The sequence below is a fragment of the Canis lupus genome, chromosome 14, assembly GCF_011100685.1.
Source record: "Canis lupus familiaris isolate Mischka breed German Shepherd chromosome 14, alternate assembly UU_Cfam_GSD_1.0, whole genome shotgun sequence".
NCBI classification, from domain to species: Eukaryota; Metazoa; Chordata; class Mammalia; order Carnivora; family Canidae; genus Canis; species Canis lupus.
In genome coordinates, this window is record NC_049235.1 from 57,039,142 (window position 1) to 57,064,183 (window position 25,042).

Here is a 25,042-nt window from a genome sequence, read left to right on the forward strand (position 1 = left end):
GCCCCGGCGCGGTCAGTCTCGCGATAGCTGGTGGGCGGGAGGCGCGGCCGGGGCCTGGCGGGCCTTTCCCGCTGCGGCGTCGCCCGGGTGGCTGTGCGGCGCGGCGCGGCGGCCCGAGCATCATGACGTCCGCCCTGGAGAACTACATCAACCGTATCCTGGGGCCCGGCTGCCGCGGGCGGGGGCGGGGGCGGGGGCGGCGGGCGGGGCGCTCGGGCCTGGGACCTGCCGCGCGGCGCCTTTTCATAGTAACCTGACCCCCCCCCTCCCCGCCAACAGCCGTGATGCGCGCGGGCCCCGGGGCCGCGGGAGGCCTGCGCTCGGCCGAGGGGGGCTGCGGCGCGAGCACGCCCGATGCGCCCGGGGGGGACCCGTGCGGCGCTGCCCGCGGTTTGGGTTTTGCTTCCGGAGGCGGCGGGGCGGCCCCAGGCGGCGGTCCCCGGGGCGAGGGCGGGGCCGGCCCCCTCCTCCCGCCGCTCCCGGGTCTGGGCCCCGCAGCCCCCCGCAGCCCCCCGGCCGGCGGCTGCCCGGTGTTGGTCTCCGTCCTCCGAGCGCGCTTTCCTTGACTCGGTTTCCCAGGAACCGTGGCAGTGATCACTTCCGATGGAAGGATGATCGTGGTAAGTCCCGAGGCGCTCTGTCTGTCCCCGCAAGCTCTCGGGTCGTACGTCCGCAGGGCAGGCTCCTGGCCGCCGCGGCCCTGTTCCCATCCAGCCCGTAGACAGGAGCCCGCCCGCCGACCCGCGCTTTCCACCCAGAAACGTGGGCTGCGAGGCGCCTGCTGCACCTGCTGCACCTGCGCGGCTTCCAGGAGCCAATCAGTGCAGCTGCGCGGCCCCCAGGAGCCAATCAATGCACCTGCGCGGCCTCCAGGAGCCTAATGCACCTGCGCGGCCTCCAGGAGCCGAGGCATCTGCATGGCCTCCAGGAGTCGAGGCATCTGTGCGGTCTCCAGGAGCCCAATGCACCTGCGCGGCCTCCAGGAGCCTGCTGCACCTGCACGGCCTCCAGGACCCGAGGCACCTGCACGGCCTTCAGGAGCCGAGGCATCTGCAAGGCCTCCAGGAGCCCGCTGCACCTGTACGGCCTCCAGGAGCCTGCTGCACCTGCACGGCCTCCAGGAGCCGAGGCATCTGCACGGCTTCCAGGAGCCGAGGCATCTGCACGGCTTCCAGGAGCCGAGGCACCTGCACGGCCTTCAGGAGCCGAGGCATCTGCACGGCCTCCAGGAGTCGAGGCATCTGTGCGGTCTCCAGGAGCCCAATGCACCTGCGCGGCCTCCAGGAGCCTGCTGCACCTGCACGGCCTCCAGGACCCGAGGCACCTGCACGGCCTTCAGGAGCCGAGGCATCTGCACGGCCTCCAGGAGCCCAATGCACCTGCACGGCCTCCAGGAGCCCGCTGCACCTGTACGGCCTCCAGGAGCCCGCTGCACCTGTACGGCCTCCAGGAGCCTGCTGCACCTGCACGGCCTCCAGGAGTTGAGGCATCTGCACGGCTTCCAGGAGCCGAGGCACCTGCACGGCCTTCAGGAGCCGAGGCATCTGCACGGCCTCCAGAAGCCGAGGCATCTGTGCGGCCTCCAGGAGCCGAGGCACCTGCGCAGCCTCCGGGAGCCGGGATGAATTGGAGATCCTACCCTCACCGCTGCCGGCCTGGTGTTCCGGCATCTGCCCGTGTTTCATGCTCCTCTTCCCCTCCCGTTGTCTTGTTTCCTTCCCCAACCAGGCTGACATTCACTACAGGAATCATAGAGATTTTTTTTTTTTTTTAGATTTTGAGTCTGCCTCTTAGAAACTTCTTTATGATTTCGATACGACATGTATGCAGTAAGGGACGGTTAAGACTTGTATGGTGTTAACGTACTTTCAGTACCTGCAGGTTGTATGACCTGTTTTCTGCAGGACAAATTATGGTCCGCTTTTTTTAAAGATTTTATTTATTTACTCATGAGAGGCACAGAGAGAGAGAGAGAGAGAGAGGCAGAGACACAGAGGGAGAAGCAGGCTCCATGCAGGGAGCCCGACGTGGGACTTGATCCCGGCACCCCGGGGTCATGCCCTGGGCTGAAGGCGGCGCTAAACTGCTGAGCCCCCCGGGCTGCCCTCAAAAAAGTTAAAGCTGTTATATTTTCTCTGTTTTCTAACTGCATCTAATTCATATGTTTTAATCTCTTACTTTCCTTTTCTGCAGTTTTTTTTTTAATCCTTGTGATTTTTATTAGTGGGTCCATGACTATTATTAAAGTGTTAGCCTTAACCATTTATTTAAATAAGTCATGGGGCAGCCCGGGTGTCTCCGTGGTTTAGCGCCCCCTTCGCCCAGGGCCTGATCCTGGAGACCCCGGATCGAGTCCCCGGTCGGGCTCCCTGCGTGGAGCCTGCTTCTCCCTCTGCCTGTGTCTCTCTCTCTCTCCCTCTCTCTCTGTGTTTCTCATGAATAAATAAAATCTTTAAAAAAAATAAATATAAGTCATGTACCAGGCACTTTACAGGTATTAATATCTATGATACAACTCTGAAGAATTATCCTTGAATTCGAGGTTAGGAACCAGGTTTAGAAAAAGTGAGTCCCTTTCCTAGAGCCACCTGGATAATAACTGGCAGGACCAAACTGGGATTTAAATCCAGCTTGACTCCAAGGCTGAGGCTAGTTGCCTTGCTCCCTTCTTAATCAAGAGAACAGTCTTTTCCCTTAAGGCACCTTAGTGTGTTTTGTCAAATAAGGACAGTTTGAAACGTTTTTATCTCAACTCTTCAAGGCATCTATTATACTAATAAACATTTGCAAATAGAAATAGTTTTTTACTTGGTGAAAATCTCAAATTTAAATTTTCCTATTTTTAACAGAATAGATCATAACTTTGAGAATTACTTTAATTTTATAGAAAGAAAAATATTTTAAAAGAGCATTTTGAGTACCAAAGTTCAGTAGTCCTGTATGTTATTGACACATGGCTTACGAGTAAAATGACATCAAGAGGCTGCGACCAGATGTGTTAACAACTACACCGACTTATCATATTGACTTTACATATTTTGATTTTCAAAACATGAAACGTTTAATAAGTGAGCTTGAGAGAATTAACCAACCAAAACTAACACGGTTGATATTTCTTTAGAAACTTGAAGAGAATCTAAGCTACTGTGTTGTGCTAGACCCATACCTTCCTTTATTCAGAACAAAGATCTCCCATAAAATTTCCTCTGAATATTTCCTTCAAGTTCTGGTTCTAATAATTACAATCCTATTTGTATCTACCTTACTGGATTTGGGGAAAATTAAGTAAGTAAATACATGGTTTCTGTGTTGAGAGTAGGCTGCGGGGAGTCCTGAGTAGAACCAGGAATATTGGCTAGAAGGCTACTGCAAAAATGCCAGCAAGGGATGATGTTGGGTTGGACTCGATTCTGGGTAGTAGGACCAAGGGAGAAACGGTCATGTTGCGAGGCTCATAGAACACTGGCCGCTAGTAAGTCCTCATTAGGTGTGAGCTGTTACTACCAGTTGAAGTCTGAAAGTTTGCATATACTTAATGGGACTGATGTGAATTTCTGAAGAACGATGAAATTCGTTTGTTTGTTCATAGGAGTGTAATGTGGTTCAGTGGTCTGGCCCTGAAGCTAGCCATTTCTGGCTTTGCTACTTTATACTCCTGAAATCTTGAGAGATTATGTAACCTCTGTGGGCCTTAATTTTTCTCCTCTGAAGTGAGAGTAACTAGTATGTGCCTCAAAGGATAAAAATTTGAGATAATGTGTGCGGTGCATTTAATAGCACGCGGCCTAGTGCTAGTGTGCAGCGTGAAGGGATACTGTTACGTTGCTATGGCTGGTATGTAGGCCTCCCACCTTCACATATTTACATGGTTTTCCTTAAATCTCATCTGTTTTAGTCTTTGTCTGAAGTTAGCTCCTGGACTATGTGGACTTTTATGCTACTTCCTTACACTGGGATATAGGTGTCCTCTGTAACTGAACAGTTCTGTCCACTAGTCAGATGTGTGGTGGGCTTTTTTTCCCCGTCTTAAAAAACCAAGAGGTAAGTTTTGTGTCCCTGGATACTGTTGGTTATAAAGAGGTATTCTATTTTACGGTGGATTTATATTTAAAAGAAGTACTTCTAAAATAATAAATTAATTAAAAATACAAATACTCTGTTGGTACAGCTGGGCACTACAAAATTTTTATGTCCTTGAATTTACACATTGAGGTAAACCAGAAGGTTTGTCTTTTTCTCCTGAATGTTTTCTTTACAGGGAACACTGAAAGGGTTTGACCAGACCATTAATTTGATTTTGGATGAAAGCCATGAACGAGTGTTCAGCTCTTCACAGGGAGTAGAACAAGTGGTGCTAGGGTTATACATCGTAAGAGGTGACAATGTGTAAGTAAAATATATTTTTTTTTTTTAAGGCAGGTTAAATATATTAGAGGTATATACTGTTTACTATATGGAAAAGAGGTCTTTATCTACTTAGAGGCTTCTTAAAATGTTCTTCCAAAATACCCCCTGATTTTAGAGAAACGTAAAGACACTTCTAGGGTCCAAGGCTAGGGTTTGAGGATGCCTTCAAAATCTCTTGTGTGAACAATTCTAAATAATTCATGTTCAGTGCATTGAATTTATAAATATTCATTATTAAGTTCTTAGTGTAATTGGAACACTTAAGATGCCCCATGTTTATGGTGTAGCCTCAGTGAACGTGACATACCAATTATGGCAGTTTGAGAAGATACACTTAAGTGGTAGCAATTTAAGAGAAGTCTGCAACAGCAGAGAGTACTACTGTCCGTTAGAACTCGTGGTGATGATGGAAATGTCTATCTGCGTTGTCCACTCTGGTAAGGTACTAGCCACATGTGGCTATTGAGTACTAAACTGGTATGACTAAGAAATTAAATTTTATTTAATTTAATTACTTTTAATAGTCCCATGTGGCTAGTGTAGTTGGATTAGAAGCTTGTTGAATCAATTTTCTAGGAAGCATAGAATTCAAACATAGCTGGAAGGAAGCAAAAGATATATTACACATCTCGTATTATTATTATTATTATTTAAGATTTTATTTATTTATTCACGAGAGACACAGAGACAGAGAGAGGCAGAGACACAGGCAGAGGGAGAAGCAGGCTCCATGCAGGGAGCCCGATGTGGGACTCGATCCCGGGTCTCCAGGATCACACCCTGGGCCGAAGGCGGCGCTAAACCGCTGAGCCACCAGGGCTGCCCATCTCATATTATTTTGGAAGACAAATAGGATATAGAAAATGAGAGAATATTTTATTCATTTAAATTATTTATCTTAAAATCACCTTTAGATGGATAAATTATTTGATGATTAATCAAAAAATCGGGGGTTTATAAAAGGTGAATTTTAGGTGTTAAAAAGTGAGCTGAAAACACACACACACACACACACACACACACACACACACAAGAAAGGCAAAGCATTTAATGGGGACCAGGTCCCCTGACCAGAATAATAATGATTATATTGGGGCTCTGCCTAATAATTGATTTTTTAAAAATATTTATTTATTTAAGAGAGCTTGAGAGCACACAGAGAGGGAGAAGCAGACTCCCCGCTGAGCAGGGAGCCCGATGTAGGACTCCATCCCAGGCCTCTGGGATCATGACCTGGCAGAAGGCAGGTGCTTAACTGAGTCACGCAGGCACCCCCACACACCCCACACACTAATTGATTTTAAGAAGCCTTCTCCTGCTTTGATAAGAAAGAAAGAAAGAAAAGAAAAGGAAAAGGAAAAGGAAGAAAGAAGAAACCTTTTTGTTTTTGAGCTTCAATTTAAAAAATTGTAAACTTTGTTATGAATTCAATGGTGTGCTGGAGCCAGCTTGACTGGCTCAAGGAAGCTGATTGTTATATTTTCAGGAATTTTGCAAGCCAATTAATTGATGCTTGTTGGTGTAGCTTGAAACTGACCATGTGGGAGTATTTGCACTACAGATAGGAGTAAACACTGCAGAGCTGCCTCCCCGTTTTCCTTTGGAGAGCTAGTTTTAAAACGTGTACCAGCACCTTACTGTCTTCCATAAGGATTTTAAATGTTACTAAATTTTTTAAGGTGGAATTGAGATCTTTGATGGGTGCTTTATATTAAGAAAAGATCATATATTTTCCCAGCGCTTGGTATTTCTATTAGAGAGCTGAAGGCTTTATATAGTTTAAAGCAAAATTGGGCAAATTCTCTATTACAAGTTTTCATCTATAGAGCCAAACTAATTTAAACAACCACTTTCTTATGGAATAATGTTTCATAATGATCTGGATATAACAATGACTATCCAGCTGGAGAGCCATGGCTTGGTACCTAACATAGTCTTAATGAGGTTAATGTTAGGTAGTGTTGAATCAAGGAAAGATTTGCTGGCTTTAAACCTAGCCAGTCACATTGAAAAACCATCTGTTAGGGCACCTGAGTACTCATTGTTATTATTTTCTTGTACTTTTTGGTGTTGGGTTTAAATGGAATGAACTGAGAAATCCTAAAAGGGAAACTAATGGATGTTATATATAAATACTGTACTATATTATATATATAATTATTATATATAAATATATAATAATATAATATATAATATATATAATGGATGCTATATATAAATACTATATAAATATAAATAAAGTTACTCAACTAGTGGACAGTCCATGTTCGTATCTAGTACTGCTTTTGTGTGGTTTTTTTTTTTTGCTTTTGTGATCAACCCCAACACAGTAACACAGTTCCTGGATTGAGATGAAATTACAGGATTGGAAGCTGTGGGGTTATCTATCTGATATGTGTGTTTTTCCTTTAGAGACTCCTGATAGAATCACACTGTATGCAATCTGTCCTTTACATCAGCTCTTAGAATGTTGCCTTCGAATTACGTCTTGAAGTAATTTGTGACTTAAATCACATTCACTGCTTCATAAAAGTGATACTTGCTTTCGCCTTAAGTAGTTTTTACTGTGTCCTTTCAGTTTTATTTAGAAATGCATTTTTTTAACTGATTTTTTTTCTCCTTAAATAACTACAGTGCAGTCATTGGAGAAATTGATGAAGAGACAGATTCTGCGCTTGATTTGGGGAATATTCGAGCAGAACCTCTAAACTCTGTAGCACACTGAGGAAGAATTACATACATTGGACATCTGTAAATCTTTGTATAGAAACTGATTATTCTGAGGATGATGTATGGAATTTTTATGAATGTAATTTTGGACTTTTGACTTCATATTGATTCATTGTAATATGATATGTAAATTAAAATATTTCTACATTTCCTTGAAAAACATTTTTTTCCCCTAAACCCTAGGTTTGGTAGCTTGGTTTTATTTTTCTCTTAAATAGTATGAAAATCTCTACTCTTTTACTTTGAAAACTTCTAGAAAAAATATTTCATATTTTAATATTTATGGAAAACTAGTTAAGAAGAGAAATTTGTGTGCTATGTAAGTCAAGCATTCAAATACCGTCAATAGTGCAGGATACACGTGTTTTCTGATTTTTAAGAAAGTCTTAAGGAAGGTAAGTCTTGTAAATTGAACCATCCCCATTAATCACACTGCCCTGGTGGTTGGTTGCTATCCAGCACCTTAGGAATGTAAGTACAAATATGTTTGGTTGAGAAAAGGAAAAATGCTAACAAAGTTGAATATTATCTGAAAAAATGGATTCCATATAGTCTTAAAAGCCACCTTAGCTTTTAATCTCAAAAAATGGGGAATTTCTAGTATTAAAGGAGTTTTTTGTTGTTGTTTATAAATATGAGTAAGTAAATCTTGTTTTTATTAAGGCAGTGCCTGCTGTTATTGTCAGCAACTTCACATGACCCCTTAGTTTCATAAACCTGTTCTCAAAAGAAATAAACATGGTTTCCCAGAGCAATAATCAAGAAGAATGGGTTCATCACTTGAGTGAATCAATAAGTGGATAATGTCCCTCATCTACAAGTAGGCTGTTTTCTAAAACCCCTTGTACAGTTGTTTGGACTTTTTAAAGAATCCATAGAAACCATGGTAAAAATAATGTTGAGATATCCAGACTAGTCCTCAGAAATTCTCATCAACTCAGTGGGGGCCAAAGTGTGTAACTTTGTGGTGAGTAGAAAATAGAAGGATATTTTGCAATCTTGTAATTCAAGCAAAATTTAAATAGTTTTTTCTTTTTTTCTTTATGAAAGTGTTTGGCAATAGGGGTTGGCAGGCTTTTTTGTAAAAAATGCAGATAGTATATATTTTAAGCTTTGAGGGCCATATGGTCTCTGTCACAGCTACTCAACTCTGTTGTTCTGCTATGAAAACAAGCATAGATAATACATAAATGAATAGTTGTGGCGGTGTTCCAATAAACTTCATTTATAATAACAGGTGGCGGGCTGGATTTGGCCTGTAGGCCATGGTTGGCTGACCTTTGGCCTAAAAGTAATACAAGCTCAGTAAGAAAAGATGAGGGCTAATTTGTATGGAATTTGGAAAAGGCTTCTGGAGTAGACCCTTTCAGAGTTTAGAGGTAGATTTCATTCATATTTTTAAATATTTAAAACTCTATTAGATATGATAGTTTTTTTGGTTCACAAATAAAACATTTTCCAGAGGAAAATTCCTTCATAGAAACAAGACTTGTAAGGAGAGAACTGTTGAGAGAATTTTCTTCACTTCACTGGTCACCAGGCACCATCACCTAGCATAACCTGGTTAGTGTTCTGATGTTCAGGCCTGCCCCTGGATTAGACGAAGTTTACTTAGTGTTGGAGACCATAAATATTTGGGTTCTGTAGTATAAGGTTTTATAATCAGTAATAAAATGAAAATAATGCAAGGTGAATAAAGCAAACAGGCAATTTAGTCAGGGACTATAAACCAAGTGTATTTAAGTAAATAATGGTATTTTAAATGGGTGAACTATTTCCGAAAATCAAATAAGGAATACTGGTCATTCATTTGCTAAGTGAAATGTTTCAAATACAAATGAAGTCCAGCTCAGATATTTTGCCAACATACTTGATAGAACACATGAACCAGTAGACAAACTACTCCCCCAACCACACGTGGTAATGAGTTTCTAATATGTAGCCTCTGAAATCTTATGATGCGTTTACCTGACTGATGTCAGGAAAATCATTCCCCGAATATGAATTGGATGTTTTTATTATTAACGGTTGCTAAGGGGAAAATGAATGAAAACACACAGAATGGTATACGTAGTTCTTTATTCCTGGGTTCACAGGGTAGGCTTTTTGTGTTTGTAACCAATTCAAATTGGATTTCTTTTTTCATGAGCATTAAAAAGGAACAACTATAAGTGGTAACTTGACTAACACACAGTGTCAGGTTTTTTAGGTTCTTTAATGAGACTTAACTGTAATCACTTTTTATTTATAAAGAGCTTCAAATCAATTTTAACCTGTAATTACCTCCATGTTCTGTGATTCAGGCACTGTCTAAGCCTAGCTTAATAATGAATCAAATTTTTCTGGGCAAGATATTTTCACTAAACTTTTTTGTAAAGGGCAATTAACTGCAAAAAGGACTTCGATTGTTTCTCTTAAATAGAAAACATTTCTAAAGAGGTGAAAGCATTGCTTTTAGGCTAAAGCACTTTGCTAAGTCAAGTGGCCTTACGTGCTGATGGTTTTGGCTTAAATATTACAAATCTTGATGCCAGAAGAATAAGATACCTAAAGATAAACTTATTAATATTTGCTTATTTTAAAAAAATTTTTATTACTGCTTACTCCGGTTTTTAAAAAAATTTTTTTTAAAGATTTTATTTATTCATGAGAGACAGAGGGAGAAGCAGGCTCCATGCAGAAGCCTGACATGGGACTCAATCCCAGGACTCCATGATCATGCCCTGGGCTGAAGGCAGATGCTAAACCACTGAGCCACCCAGGGATCTCCATAATCTGCTTCACTTAAGTATCCAGCTTAACACCTTTATAAAATCATTCAGAATTTTTAACCTAATACGAGATAGGATAAAAACTTTAGCATTTAATGTAAATATAGACTGTGTCCCTGTGTTTCTCAGACATGCAACAAAGGAGTCCCCATGTGGATGAGAAAGGATACAGTACCTTCCTGTGAACCTACTTGGGTAGTAGCCGGAATTCTAAAGCAATCCTTAACCGCAATGTAGTGTGTTCGGGGGCTTCACCTTCGAAAGTTAGCAGGTAGCATTTATTGATTGAGTGATACCGTGTGCCAGGCATGATGCTCGATGCTTTCAACAGTGACCATCTTACGTGGGAAATTGAGGCTCAGCAGGGTTAGTGCCTTAATGAGGTCACACGAGTAACAGGGCTCTAATCAGACCAAGTCTTTGTATTTTTATAAAACTGCGTATCAGAAAATATAGTGTCGAATTCCTGCTGTCAAATATCTATTAGAAGCCTGAGTGAAAGAAATATTTACATGATCCAAGGCAGTTCACAAAGCTGGGTTGTGGGTCATTTTCATAATTACCTGAGCTGCTTTAGACATTCTTGGGCCCTCTCTCGCTGATGTGGTTCAGTAGACCTGGAATGGGGCACAAAGGAATACGCAGCAAATAGCTAAGTAAGGAAAGTGGTACAATTATTAAAAGACCGATCATATGGCTGGATGACCCCTAGCTATGCTTCAGAATCCTTACCTTCAAGACATGAATAACAACATGTATTTTAGATGTTGTGACAAATGAAATTAGACAACACTTAAAAATTTTGAGATGATTTATGGGATTTCACAGTAAATAGTTTATTCTAGGTATTCTAAGGCCAAAGTGGAAAAGTTGCAGATGTGGGTCTTACCACTTTCATTTTTCAGAGTGCCTCTGGCTACCGTACATCTCTGTAAAAGACCTGGATGGATCATGTCAATTATGAGGATTAAGGTTAAGTGGAAGATAATGTGTAAGAAGTATACATTATTTAACAAACATGCAGTATGATTACATTTGTCTTCCAGCAATCCTATACTCTTGATTTAAGGGTTTTAAAAATGAAAACAGGTATTTCACTTGTGAACTATGATCTCTCCATTCTGAATTTACATGTTCTAGATCTCACTTTATAAATTTACTTTCACTCACTTTTATATTTTATTTTACTAATTTGGAGCTTTTTTTTTTTTTTTTTTTTTTAGCTTGAGCTGTTATTCTTAGCTTTTAAGTCATTGGCAAATTTAGTAAAAAAAAATTTGTTTACATGTAAGACTGAAAAAACCAAAGTTGACAAGGCAAGGTTGATGGTGATCCATTAAATAGGATAGTATTCCCATTCAACCAGCTACAGATTTGCTTAGTTACAAGATCCATAGTCCTTTTTCTCCATCTTGTCTGCAGGGATTATTTGTGTGAAATTTGGTCAGATGTTTTGCTGTGATCTTTATTCCTCGTTTAGCAGGGAAATTACGTGACGTGGGCATATTCTTCATGAATCAATGCTGCCTCCTAGTGATCACTGCTTCCTTTTCTGTTTCCACAAAAGAAAAAAGTATATTTTGGAATTTTGTCAGAGACGTTTGTAAAGCCATTAAGGTCTACTACGTACCACGCTTGCAACTGTGGATATTCCAGGGAACGACACTAACAGGTTGTCCTTGTGAGGCATGTATCTGTCCTTAGCACCTCAACCAAATCATCTTGACTCAAAGGCTTACTGTCCAAGCTCATGAGTTATTTTGTCAATTTCCTTAAGTACTCAGGGATGTAACTTCTAGGGCTTGGATTCATTTAAAGGACTAGAACTGCTTTTTAAGTGGATATAATTTGCATTAATCATTTTCCCAACCTTTTTCCTGTTTTAAGATTGCAGAGTCTGTGTAGGTTGTGTAACACTAAGGATAAAGGCAAAAGAGGAATTCACCAGCAGTTTTCTCTCATTAGGTTATAGAATACCATCCGCTGCCCACTGGCGTTATCTGGTGAATAGAGAGTTGAGAACTATTCTGCGAGACACCGTTCAGATCCTAGGTATAGCATTAAAAAATTTTAAACATCTTTATTGATTTTTTGTTATAACCCTTTACTCCATCCTTTTTGTACACGTTTCTTTTTTCAAACATCCTTTTATCTTATAGATGTGTTACTTGTCAAAAGTGGCACAGGTCAAGTACTGCTAACACTAGAATCCAAATCCCACCCTATTATTTCTACCCTAGTGTTCTTTCAACTAAAGCTTCTCTCTTCTCATTAGGATGATTTTCAGTTATACTGTAAACCTCTGGTTTTTGTTTTCCCTATATACTGGCTTTATAAATATCAAATAATGCGTGGCTCAGTGGTTGAGTATCTGCCTGTGGCTCAGGGCATGATCCCGGGGTCACGGGATCGAGTCCGGAGTCGGGCTCCCTGCATGGATTCTGCTTCTCCCTCTGCCTGTGTCTCTGACACTCTCTGTGTCTTTCATAAATAAACAAAATCTTAAAAAAAAAAAAAAAAGTGTTTAGATCTTTCAACCTGATTTGGGTAACTTTACCGTAGTTATGTAGAAAAGGACCAGAGATACTAAAGTAGGAGGTATGATTTTTAGGAATTTTTAAATTAGAGTCTGGCAAGGCCAGTGTAGCATGGCGATGAAGGGAATCAGACTCAGCTTGTAGTTTTAGCAAATGAATCTTTCCATGTCTGCGATGCTCCAACAAAAATGGGAGACAACCCTCAGTGAGTTGTTAGGAAGATTAAGATAAACACTTAGAACACTGGAGTAAAGTAATGTGTCAATGTTAATAATAGCTAACATATATTCTAATACTGAATGAAAGACTCCACGTTATCTGTTGTTACCTAGGAAAAATCCTCAAAAGTAACTAAGAGCATTCCTTGATAAAACCCTTTGATGGAAAAATATTAGTAAAATCTCTACAGAGCTGTAAGTTTATTGGAAATGAGTATCTTTCCCTTGTGCAAAAGGTGATGTGAAGTTTTGACTACCACTTTTTTTAAGTGCCAGAGGTAGAGAGAGTACAGAGAAAAGCAATTAAAGTCAGTGATTAGAAGTCCTAAAAGGATTAGATCTCTTTAGTGTGAAAAGATCAATGAGAAATGAAAATATTCTAGAAGTCTGAAATTGAGAATGAATAAGAACTTGCATGTTTTATTTTGTATATTAAAAATAAGTAATGAGTGGAAGGATAGTTTAGGGCAAATAAAATTCTACATTAAAGAATGAATAATAAATCTAAGCAATTTATCAATAATACTTCATTTTCTGAGAATTTACTATATGAGAACCTTCACTGAGAGATGACATGACCCGTAAAGTGACATTTGAAGGCGATATTATAAATGTGCCCAGTGTACGGCAGAGTTTGCCAATGCTTCTACGTGCAGAGATGTTAGGGAGCACGGAGGAGAATTCACAGAGACGGATTTGTGCTGGGTCCTTAAGGAGAGTAAGGCTTTGCACAAATGGTTGAGAAGGCTTTCCACGTTGGTAGACAACAAAGGCAAGAATGAGCAAGATGTGTAAGAATTCCTTGAGTAGTAGACTGATTTATCTCTACGGTAAAGGCTCAGATCCTGCACACACCTCCACCCCCCCACCCCCCACCAAAAAAAAAAAAGACTGAGCCTTGACCTTGTATCTTCTGGAGGATAACCTCTGAGCCTTTGGTATATCCTTCCCGATAAGAGAGCTCTTGTATGCCTGAAGCCCTGGGCCATGCCAGTTTCTGTTCAGTTTCTGAGGGTTGGAGATGCAGTAAGGAAGGCTAGTCCTGTGGGAGCTACATACCCATCTACATATCTATTCATTGTTTACAGAGCCCTGATAAAAACCCTCGAGCACTAAGACTTGAGTGAACTTCTCTGGTTCGCAAGACTTCGCCTGTGTCATCAAATATCACTGGGAAAATTAGGTGCTCTCTGCAACTCCACTGGGAGAGGACTAGTGGAAGAGTATACCTGTTTTTTTTTTTTTTTTTTTTTTTTTCTGGGATTTCACCCTAAGTGTCTTGTTCCTTGCTGATTTTAATCCGAGAAAAGGGAAAGCAATCTAATAATCTGTAGTCTTGAGACCACAGCTGAGATCTGCCCTCAAACCCTTGATGGGTGAAAACAAACTTGGTTACTACATTAACTATCAAACATATTAGAGCAAATAAACTCTAGGCCTAATCAGGCTTCTCAGAAAAAGAAAGAAAAATATTAAACCAAAGGAAACACAGTTAAATCTCATTTCTTGAAGATCCAGGATCTTAACTGCATCCCTTCTCTTGATACTGTGGGTACAAAGGTACCAGGGGGTGGGGGTGGGGGGCGGAGATTGGGTTGGAGTCTGGCAAAACTGGAGTTGAATTATAGTTCAGCACAGAGTAGCTATGGAATCATGGGTCAATTAACCAAGCCCTCTAAATCAATTTTGTAATTAATAAAATGATAGCATGCCAACTTTGCAGAGCTAATATGATGTTACACAGAGAACACGTGTTAAGCACATAATGTCCTATCTAGCCCAGAATAAAACACCGAATAAATGTCTATTCCATTTCTCTTCTTTCCCCTATTTAAGAGGTAATAAGTGGATCTATAAAAATCTATAAAAATCCTACCTGCTAATGAGTCTTCTTCAGAACTCTCGTCCATAGCTAAGAAGTAAAAATGAATTTGAATCAGCAATAGAAAAAATATGCAATGATATTATGAGTACAATACTCTTATGCTTCACTGCAAAGTATCCCTAAGGAACACAACTGGAGAATATTCCAGAGTAAGTATTAATTATACTCGTGGTAGGCAAGTGATGCATTACGATCTTCCCCACCATCACAAATCATATGCAAGGGAGGATATGATTTATCAAAATATGATACAAGTGAATTACAATGCTAGCCTACCCCAATAAAATCAACAGAAATAGCATTATGAGCAGAATTGGTATTACAGCTAGAGAATAACAGATTTGAATAGCACGATTTCTCTAGACCTCTTCCATTAGGGGCAGTAAGGAGACGGCATACCTACTTAGCTGATTCTTCAGTTCAAGGAGGGAACGTCGGTAGAGACTGTTCAGTTCAGCAGGAGGAACCCATCATAAGGTCTAGAGGCACTGATTTGTCACATTAAAAATCAGGTAAGAGACAATGATCCTTGCAAAAATGTTCCAGTGGCCAGGGGAGATGAGTACAAAAGAGACAAGTGTATTTGCTCCCTCTTCTCAGAGAGATGGCAATAAACTCATTTAGTCCTAGGCATTTTATGTACCCTGTGAAGAGAGTCCTGCAAACATGGGCTATTCCTTGGAAGAATAAATGGAAAAGTCCAATGCTAAGAACTTACCTACTCTAGACTACGTGGAGGTTCTACTCAGTAAGTTTAAGATCAACCATTTGGGGGCACCTGGATGGCTCAGTTGGTTAAGTCAACTCTTTACCTCAGCTCAGGCAGGTCTTGATTTCAGAGTCATGAGTTGAGCCCCACACTGGGTTCCATGCTGGACGTGGAGCCTTCTTAAAAAAAATAGATATAGATAGATAGATAGATAGATAGATAGATAGATAGATAGATAGATAGATAGATGATAGATAGATCGATCGATCAGCCATTGAGCAGGTTGTGGAACTTTTCCAGAGTGGAACCTGCCAGATATGTAAATAACAATTTCATCAACACAGCCAAGCTGCCAGAGGGTGACATTAGGTGTCCCTGTCTCTACTGGGAGGATTCTTGTTCATACCATGTAAGCCAAAACTGTGTCATTTAAAACAAAGTACTTTTCATGACAGAGAAACTAGTAGAAAGCAAGCCATATGGTGTGGTACGGGCTGTTTTCAGATCATCCCTCAAGAAGATCCCTTCTGCACATATATTTTCCCAGTAAAGAGATGGTCGTGGAAGAGTCGGTGATTCTAGTTTTGTAAGGTGACCTCTTGAGATTCTGTCCTTCAGTGCTGGAGACTCAACTTTTGCATAACAGGATGGTCCAAAGAGTTAGTGTTGTGCGATGTCATTTTCTTACAACAGGCCCTACACCAAAGGACAAGAAAGACCTTTTCCATTAACTTGGCATTTTCATTTTTTACCCATTCAGGGGGTCAGCTGCATGACTTAGCAGCTGAGAAAATTGAATATAAAGATCAAAGTAAGACGATATAGATATTACTCTCAAAAGCATATGGAAACACACAAAGCCAGTAATTTTTAATGTATATTGAGGTAGGAAAAATACTTTTCCTTCCCCAATATTAGAGACATACTACCACACCTTTAGGACAATTATTTGTTGAGTAAGTGAATGAAGGAAAACAATGTTTTCCTTAGAAAAGATTCTCAAAAAGCTATAGAAATTAATTCTGCTCTATAGTGACTACCTGGAAGATTAGAACTACATCTGTTTCATGTTTGACCTTCTGACATAGGTCATAGATTCATAGAATGCCTACCAATTTAGACTAAACTAGGATGGCTTCATACAGTTGTTTAGGTCTGCACTGAACAAGTCACCACACCTAAGGGTACAATTTTCATTGCAGTAATTTTGTTCCTTGACATATTTTCGTACTTCTGTTAAAACTTCAAGTCCAGAGATGGGATGTTTTGTATATTTATTCTACAAATACAAATCTAGGGGATCCCTGGGTGGCGCAGCGGTTTGGCGCCTGCCTTTGGCCCAGGGCGCAATCCTGGAGACCCGGGATCGAATCCTACATTGGGCTCCCGGTGCATGGAGCCTGCTTCTCCCTCTGCCTGTGTCTCTGCCTCTCTCTCTCTCTCTCTCTCTGTGACTATCATAAATAAATAAATAAAATAAATAAATAAATAAATAAATAAATAAATAAATAAAAATTAAAAAAAAAAACAAATACAAATCTAACTACTGGTAATAAAATATCTTTTTCTTTTTTTTTTTAAAATATCTTTTTCTAACAACATTAATAAATGTTGTGAACTAAATGTTCATGCCCCTCCCCCAAAATTGACAGGTTGAGTCCCTAATTCCAATGTGATGGCATTTGGAGTTAGGGCCCTTAGGGGGTAATCAAGTCACAGAAACCCTCATGAATGGGAATAGTGAGTGGCCCCATAAGAGACCAGAGATCTAGCTAGTAGCTCATTCAGCCATCTGAGGACACAGAAACCAAACCAAGGATTAAGACAATTAGCCAACAAATGGAAGACATATATTTTGTTCTAATGAAAACAACTCATTCTCTCCAATTTATGAAAGAGAAAGGTTAATAGATTGTTAATGTAACAATATACAAAAGAACTTGTGATTCTCAATATGGAATTGCTTTTCCAACTTAAGATAAATTAAAAATGTAACCTGACAGTGCTCGCTTTGGCAGCACATATACTAAAATTGGAATGACATGGAGAGATTAGCTTTGCCCCTGTGCAAAGATGACACGCAAATTCGTGAAGTGAAGCATTTCATATATATATATACACACATACTCATATCCTGACATTTTTTTATTGAAGTTCATATTGCTTTGTGTTTGTTTACAGTTTCAGTTTAAATAGACAGATGCTTTTATTATGAATAAATTGATATCATTTATTATAAGAATTTGTTTTAAAAATAACAAACCCATTTTATAACAAATCCACTGTTTGTAATTACATAGAAACAAATAACACTTACTTATTTGCTAATTCATACAAAGACACCATATGGATTTAATGAACTTCTGAAACTAAATTTCTCTTCGGACGTTGTTATTTCAGAATCTCACAATGAACATCTTACATAATCATAAATTGTAGAATTTTAAGCAAATGAAATTTACATATTGATTTTTAAATAGCTCTTTTATTATGAAAACTTTTATAATCTTACTTTCTAGATCTTTGGCAGAACCAACAATCAGAAGTTTCACTGATAGCTATGTTTGAAATAAATATTTGGGTCTTCTTTATTATTTTTTTCTGGGATATCACATGGGATATTTTCACATAGGAAAAAATGTCATAAATAACATTGCTATTTTAATACTGATATAATGTACCAACCATAATACATAACACTCATATTTCTCATAACAGGACAGAAGCTCATAACTATTAATAATAAGTATATAAAATTGGCATATAATTTCTATAGACTTCAAATTTCTGAGCTACACTAGCTTTATATTAGCATTTAAGTGAAAAATTGTCATCAAGTGGTCCTGAATTGAGGGCAGTACATTTCATTAAATCAACCAGGGTGACATGATATGGTGGAAAGATCCTGAAGTCCTGAAGATTAGTCTAGGCACATAGCTATTTTTTCTTGGTCAAGTATTTTCTCTTCGGCTTTTGTAAGATGTGACTTTTGCCTGACCTTCCTAACTCCCAAGTGTTGTCGTAGGGATTTAATGACATAACATATACAAATATTTTTGTGAGATTTTCACAAGGGTTTAAATCCTAATATTACTTATTAGATGGCTTATTGCTTTGGTTTATCATTTCTCAAATTGCACTCCACTACTACATTGCTTGTAACTAGAATTACATATATTATAAGCCATTAGATAATAGATTTGTGATTGCATATAAGAAACTTTAGGGTCTCTGTTAACAGTGGCCATCATGCTAATGGAAGACAGCTAACAGAAGTCAAGACTGATGTGGAAAACTATTCCCACTCTGTCCATTCACATTCCAAACCAGGTGATCTTTGGGAGAATAATGCTCAATCTCCAGGTCGATCCTCCCAATTGTTTGGGAAGGTGGAAACCACCTTTTATTCTTGGATTGTGATACATGTGTGGGTTTGAATGAACCTTCCCTAAGAGATTTAGGTCCTCTAGATTCAGAGAATCCTGTTGAACCTTGAAAATTATGACAGCCTCTCCTGAAACAGGTACAGATACAAGAAGCCACCTGGGGTTTTTTAATACTTATCAAACTCAGAACTTGAGTAGCTGACCTTAGTAGTGGGGACCTAAGGGAAGTAGTAGTCCCCCGCTGCCCTGGAGGAAAATGACACAGGAATTTTCAGTCTTGGGAGACCATCTAGGAGAAAAGAAAGAGACTGATGCCTTTTTGCAATACTATCTGAATCTGATCACTTCAGCTGGGCCCTATTAGCACTCCTTGGATTTGCACCCTAAGTGTTGTAATTCCCTCATCCTAGTCACAGCCCTGATTTCTTAGCAAGAAGAACAAAGGTGTCCAAAGGGAATCTAGCATGAAGGTCTGGGTGATGATCTGAGCTCCACATAAAGTTCTGACTGAAATAAATGAATGCTTTGGAAACAATACCTGAACACTTCGTTGTACCCTAAAAGAACCATACTCTAAGAGTCCAGGCATGGTTCACTACTAAAGATCGGGGCCAGCACTTACGGACAATTGAGCTTTCCCTACTAATTTGGATTTTCATCATGATTCAATACTGATTCTCATATATATTTGGATGTGTTTCTAAACTTCCTATTCTATTCCATTCATTTGTCCATCTACTCTGCTGTCATTAAAAAAAAAATTAGTGGAAATGTATAGATCTCTTAATCTTTTTTCAAAACTTTTCTTAATATCATCATAAAAGTCTACCAGAATAGCATCAAGAATACTTCTAATTTTTTAAACCCTGATACTTTGATTTGGTCTACAGGAAATTGCTAAAATACTAAGAGAAAAGTTTACGCATTTTAGATAAATAAGTCTTGGTTCGACAACATGGAGCACCTCTCCACTCCAAGAGTTTTTCTTAGATGCCTTAGGAAAGCATATAGTTTATACCTATCTATCTACCTATCTAAAGTATGTTGATGAAAACAATAAAGAGATCAGCACCTATTAGAACCAAACCCAGAACACTGACAAGATCAAACGCAGGTGAGGATGTGGAGCAAAAGAAATTCTCATTTATTGCCCGTGGGAAGGCAGAGCAGCATAGCCACTCCGGATGACAGTTTATCAGCTTCTTACAAAACTAAACATACTCTTACCATATAACCCGGTAATCACACTCCTTGGTATTTATGTAAAGGAGTTGAAAACTTATGTCCATGAAAAATCTTGCACATGAACATTTATAGCAGCTTTATCCGTAAATGCCAAAACTTGGGAGCAACCAAGATGTCCTTCAGTAGGTAAATGGATACTGTGGTACGTCCACACAGAATATTGTTCAGTGCTAAAAAGAAATGCGCTATTAACCATGAAAAGACATGGAAGAAACTGAAATGCACATTACTAAGTGAAAGAAGCCAATGTGAAAAGGCTACATACTGTACGATTCCAGCTAGATGTCATTCTGGCAAAGGCAAAACTGCGGAAACAGTAAAAAGAGGTTGTCAAGGACTGGAGGGAGGGTGGAAGGAATAGGAGAACACAGATGGTTTTCATGGCAATGGAACTCATCTGTAGGATACTGTAGTGGTGGATGCATTTCCTTATATATTCGTCCAAACCTATAGTGCATACAATTCTGAGGATAAGAAGCATCTGAATAAGGACGCCTGGGTGGCTCAGCGGTTGAGCACCTGCCTTTGGCTCAGGTTGTGATCTCAGGGTCCTGGGATCAAGTCCTGCATCGGGTCCCTACAGGGAGCCCCTTCTCCCTCTGCCTGTGTCTCTGCCTCTCTCTCTGTGTCTCTCATGAGTAAATTTAAAATAAAAAATAAATGACACTGACAAGATTTAAAGAAATTCCTCCTCATACAGCCTTAAAGAATTGTTAACATCATCAACCTGCTACTTTTGTACCTAGCTTAATTACATGCAAAGTGGTTTCACATTAAGGACTTCCATTTTAAATTCTATTATTCAAAATAAATCTTATTCATATAAATCTATTTAGTGTGTTTCTCTCTTCCCCCTCTTATAAATTATAATGAGATGGTCAAATAAGAAAGTGGTTTTGGTCATTTATGGTTTCTGGTCTTTCATTTTTTTCATAGAGTCATCTTTTTTTTTTTCAGTCAACTTTTGATTCAAGTGGATCTTAAAACACTAGAAGACACTGGGGGAAATATTGGCGGTGTATTTTATGAAACATACTTTCATATGTTGTGAACTAGTAATCTTAATCATAGAACTCTGTATCCAAAGGACATTAATTCCAAAGAAGAAAACATGGATAGCAAAACAAGCTTTTCAGTCTTTAATAGTGGGGGGAAAATGAGAAAAAAAAATGTAAGACCTCACAGTAAGGGAATGTCTGAGTGAATTAGAGTGTCATATAGCCAATCAATACAATTTATATCAAAGATACATGATTCCAAGGATGCTGCAGTAGTATAAATGTGGCATAAAGGAGAAAAGATCTGCCTCATGAGAACAATCTTGGGAAGCGATTAGCATATCATCTTTATATTACATTAAAGGAGCCAAGGCTATAGTTAAGAAGCTTGAGCATTCTTCTGCTTCTAAGTGGCTAGGTAGGAATTTGAGTCTGCTATGTATTTTCCACTCTGCTACTTAAAACATCAGTGGAAATCCTAAATATATACAAGAAGTGCAGAAGTTGACAAATTTTTCTCTTATAATGATTATACAGGGCAGAAAAATTATTTTGAAATCTTAATAATAACTTGTTGATCAAGTACTAACATTTTGTCAAGACTTAGAAGTCAGGAGATAAAGAAATTGATATTAGAATATTTGTGAAAAAGTGAATACACAAATGGACAGTAGCCAGATCATATATGAAAAAAGAACTCCAACTCATAATCTCTGCAATCAGCCCAGAATTCAGTGAGTGAAGGTTTTGACCAAAACCTTGTCAGTGACTGTCAATTTCCCAATATTTCATTCCTCCCTTCTTCTACTTCCAACTCAGCACAAGCCAGAGAAAGGCAAATATGCTCCTCAAATTAATCGCATAAGATGCAACACTTCTAATTAACCAATCTCTAGCTTCCCCATGCCAACTATCCGCGGACTTCAAAGATGAAGTCTTCCATCTTTTTGAATATTAGAGCTTTTCCACTTTCCTGCTTTCCTTGGGAGTCTCTGTCGAATGTAAGTGATAATGGCTGACTCCCTTGCAACAATCTCTGAACTGCTTCTATTTATCCCCATTTGGATTATCTTTATTTCCACAGGTTTCTTAGATCACTCAACAAGATTTATTTACATCACCTACCACTACAGATCCCAATTTCAACTGGGTGCAAATTCCATGGAGACAATCCCCTTTGCTTTCAGGGGCTTATTGAGTCCTTGCTAACAGAGAAAGTTATGATGGTCTGAACCTTGCTCTCTTCATGTTGAGTTTCTGGGCAATTTATCTCTACTTGGTAATAAACTCAATGAATTTTTTTAGTTTCTCAGTATAAAAATTTTTTTAGTTTCTCATTATAAAATAATTTTTTACACTTTATTTATGTTTTATGATTTACAGAGAATATTTAATAATCAGAACTCACCATTTGCAATATTGTACATTAAATTATAATATAACCCCTGCTACAAAAGCTATCTATGTTGACCCAAGATAAAAACTGTCTCTAGTTTAAATACATTAGAAATTAAAATATATATATATTAGAAAGTGGTCGTTAAGTGCTGAAAATCTAGAAGAATTCTCCAACATCTGCTCTCTTATCTCGACATTTGCTTCGAGCTTTTGTTCGAGCTTTGAAGGCTGCAGAGTTATACAGGTGCCTTTCAAAACAAGAGATCTTCATTGTTTTAAGTGTTGCAGCATCAAGCATCACGGGGGGTCCAAGCTCAAATACATTACGAAGGAATTCATTGATACTGCATCCCTGATCCAAGAACTTCCTTAAAGGTGTCATAGGTGTGTTTTTTGACCCAGCAATCAATATACATTCGTTCAGGATCAAATTTAACAGTTTCTGTTGGAAAATCCCGTTCCTCCACTGCCCTCAGGATGTCTCTGAACACTGACCGCTGCTTTCTCTTGTCCACTTTGGCACGGTGCTTACTTCCATCTGTAGCCAAAGCCCTAAGCATCTGAGTCAAAGATTCCATGTCTTCATAAAAAAAAGTCACTCTCCATCCCTCTGGCCAATTCAAACATAAGTCCCAAAGATTCACCAGCAGCTATTCTCATGTTGACATCATCAGAAGAGAGGAGGCTTGGAAGTTTATGGAAATGCATCTAGAGCTTTTTCTTCACTTCATTGATTGGGCATATGGTCAATAATAATGTCCACGCAAGAAGCGAGCTGAACTCTGCTCTCTTCATGTTTAGTTTCTGGGCAATTTATTCTCTACTCGGTAATAAACTCAATGAATTTTTTTAGTTTCTCAGTATAAAAGTTTGGTTTACACTGTACTGTAGTCTACTAAGTGTGCAATAGCATTGCATCTAAAATTATAATGTACATAAATAAAAATACATTCTTGCTAAAAAAATGAAAACCATCATCTGGGATTTCAGCAAATACATTCTTTTGGCTGGTGGAGGGTCTTGCCTTAATGTTGAAGGCTCCTGACTGACTAGGGTAGTGGTTGTTGAAGGATAGGGTGACCATGGCAATTTCTTAAAATAGGACAACAGCGATGAAATTTGCCACATAGAGGGGTTCAACCATATGAAGCAACAACTCATCTATTAAAGTATTATCATGAGATTGCTGCCAGTCATATCTTCAGGCCCCACTTCTCATTCTAGTTCTATTTCCACCATATCTGCAGTTACTTCCTTTCTTCCTTCTCCCCCAAGTCATCCACGAGGGTTGGAATCAAACTTCTGTTAATGTTGATATTTTGACCTCTTCCCATGAATTGTGAACGTTTTTAATGGCATCTAAAATGGTGAATCTTTTCAGGAAGGGTTTCAATTTACTTTGCTCAGATCCATTAGATGAATCACTATCAATGGCAGCTTGGGCCTTACAAAATGGTACAAAAACAATCATATTTCTTAAATAATAAGACTTGAAAGTCAAGATTACTCCTTGATCCGTGGGCTGCAGAGTGGATGTTGTTAGCATGAAAGTAGGCATTAGGGAAGTCTGGGTGGCTCAGAGGTTGAGTGTCTGCCTTTGGCCCAGGGCGTGATCCTGAAGACCCGGGATCGAGTCCCACATCGGGCTCCTGGCATGGAGCCTGCTTCTCCCTCTGCCTCTGTCTCTGCCTCTCTCTGTGTGTCTCTCATGAATAAATAACTAAAATTAAAAAAAAAAAAAAGAAAGTAGGCCTTAATCTCCTTACACATTTCCACCAGAGCTCTTGGGTGACCAGGTGCATCGTCAATGAGCAGTCAATCTATCTTAAAAGGAATCTTTCTGCCTCAGTAGTCAGTGTCAACAGTGGTCTTAAAATTTTCTTGTGAACCACATTGCAAAGAGATGTTCTGTCATTTAGGCTTTGTTGTTCCATGTTCCGAGCACGGGCTGAGTAGATATAGCATTATTCTTAGGGGCCCTACAATTTTTGGAATGGTAAATGAGCAATGGCTTCCTCCTAAAGTTACCAGCGTTAGCCCTAACAAGAGAGTCAGCCTATCTTTTGAAGCTTTGAAGCTAAGACATTGACTTCTCCTCTCTAGCTATGGAAATCCCAGATGGCCATCTTCTTCCAGGATAAGACTATTTTGTCTACATTGAGAAGCTATTGTTTAGTGTAGCCACCCTCATTAATTATCTTTTTTTTAAAGATTTTATTTATTTATTCATGAGAGACACGGAGAGAGAAAGAGAGAGAGAGAGAAGCAGAGACACAGGCAGAGGGAGAAGCAGGCTTCATGCAGGGAGCCCGATGTGGGACTCGATCCTGGGACTCCAGGGTCATGCCCTGGGCTGAAGGCAGGTGCTGAACAGCTGAGCCACCAGGGATCCTCTAATTATCTTAATTATTATTATCATTAGCTAGATCTTCTGGATAACTTGCTGGAGCTCCTATATCAGCACCCGCTGCTTCATTTTGCACTTTTATGTTATAAAGATTGTGTTTTTTTCTTTAAGCCTTATGCCAATCTCTGCTAGCTTCAAACTTACCTTCTGAGGCTTCCTCCCTTCTCTCAGCCTTTATAGAATTGAAGAGAGTTAGAGACTTGCTCTGGATTAGGCTTTGATTTAAAGGGATGTGGTGTGTGTGATCTTCTATTCAGACTACCAAAACTGTCTCCACATCAGCAATAAGGCTGTTCTGCTCCTTATCATTCATATGTTCACCAGAGTAGCACATTTAATTTTTCTTCCAGA

At 39.5% G+C, this 25,042-nt stretch overlaps 1 protein-coding gene, 1 non-coding gene and 1 pseudogene across 2 annotated transcripts; 2 read left to right on the plus strand and 1 right to left on the minus strand.

Moving 5' to 3' along the window:
- Nucleotides 1-17: 17 nt before the first annotated feature.
- LSM8 (LSM8 homolog, U6 small nuclear RNA associated) lies at nt 18-7,314 on the plus strand. Its single transcript, XM_038557472.1, has 4 exons — nt 18-153; nt 580-620; nt 4,259-4,386; nt 7,042-7,314. Exons 1-4 carry the CDS (start codon nt 123-125, stop codon nt 7,130-7,132), a joined length of 291 nt encoding a protein of 96 aa, XP_038413400.1. The 5' UTR covers nt 18-122; the 3' UTR covers nt 7,133-7,314.
- Nucleotides 7,315-17,259: 9,945 nt separating this feature from the next.
- Nucleotides 17,260-17,365, plus strand: LOC119867700. Its single transcript, XR_005369861.1, has one exon. It is a non-coding gene; the product is annotated as a U6 spliceosomal RNA (small nuclear RNA).
- A 4,877-nt stretch (nt 17,366-22,242) lies between these two features.
- Nucleotides 22,243-23,853, minus strand: LOC100688105 (annotated as a pseudogene).
- Between the last annotated feature and the right edge of the window lie 1,189 nt (nt 23,854-25,042).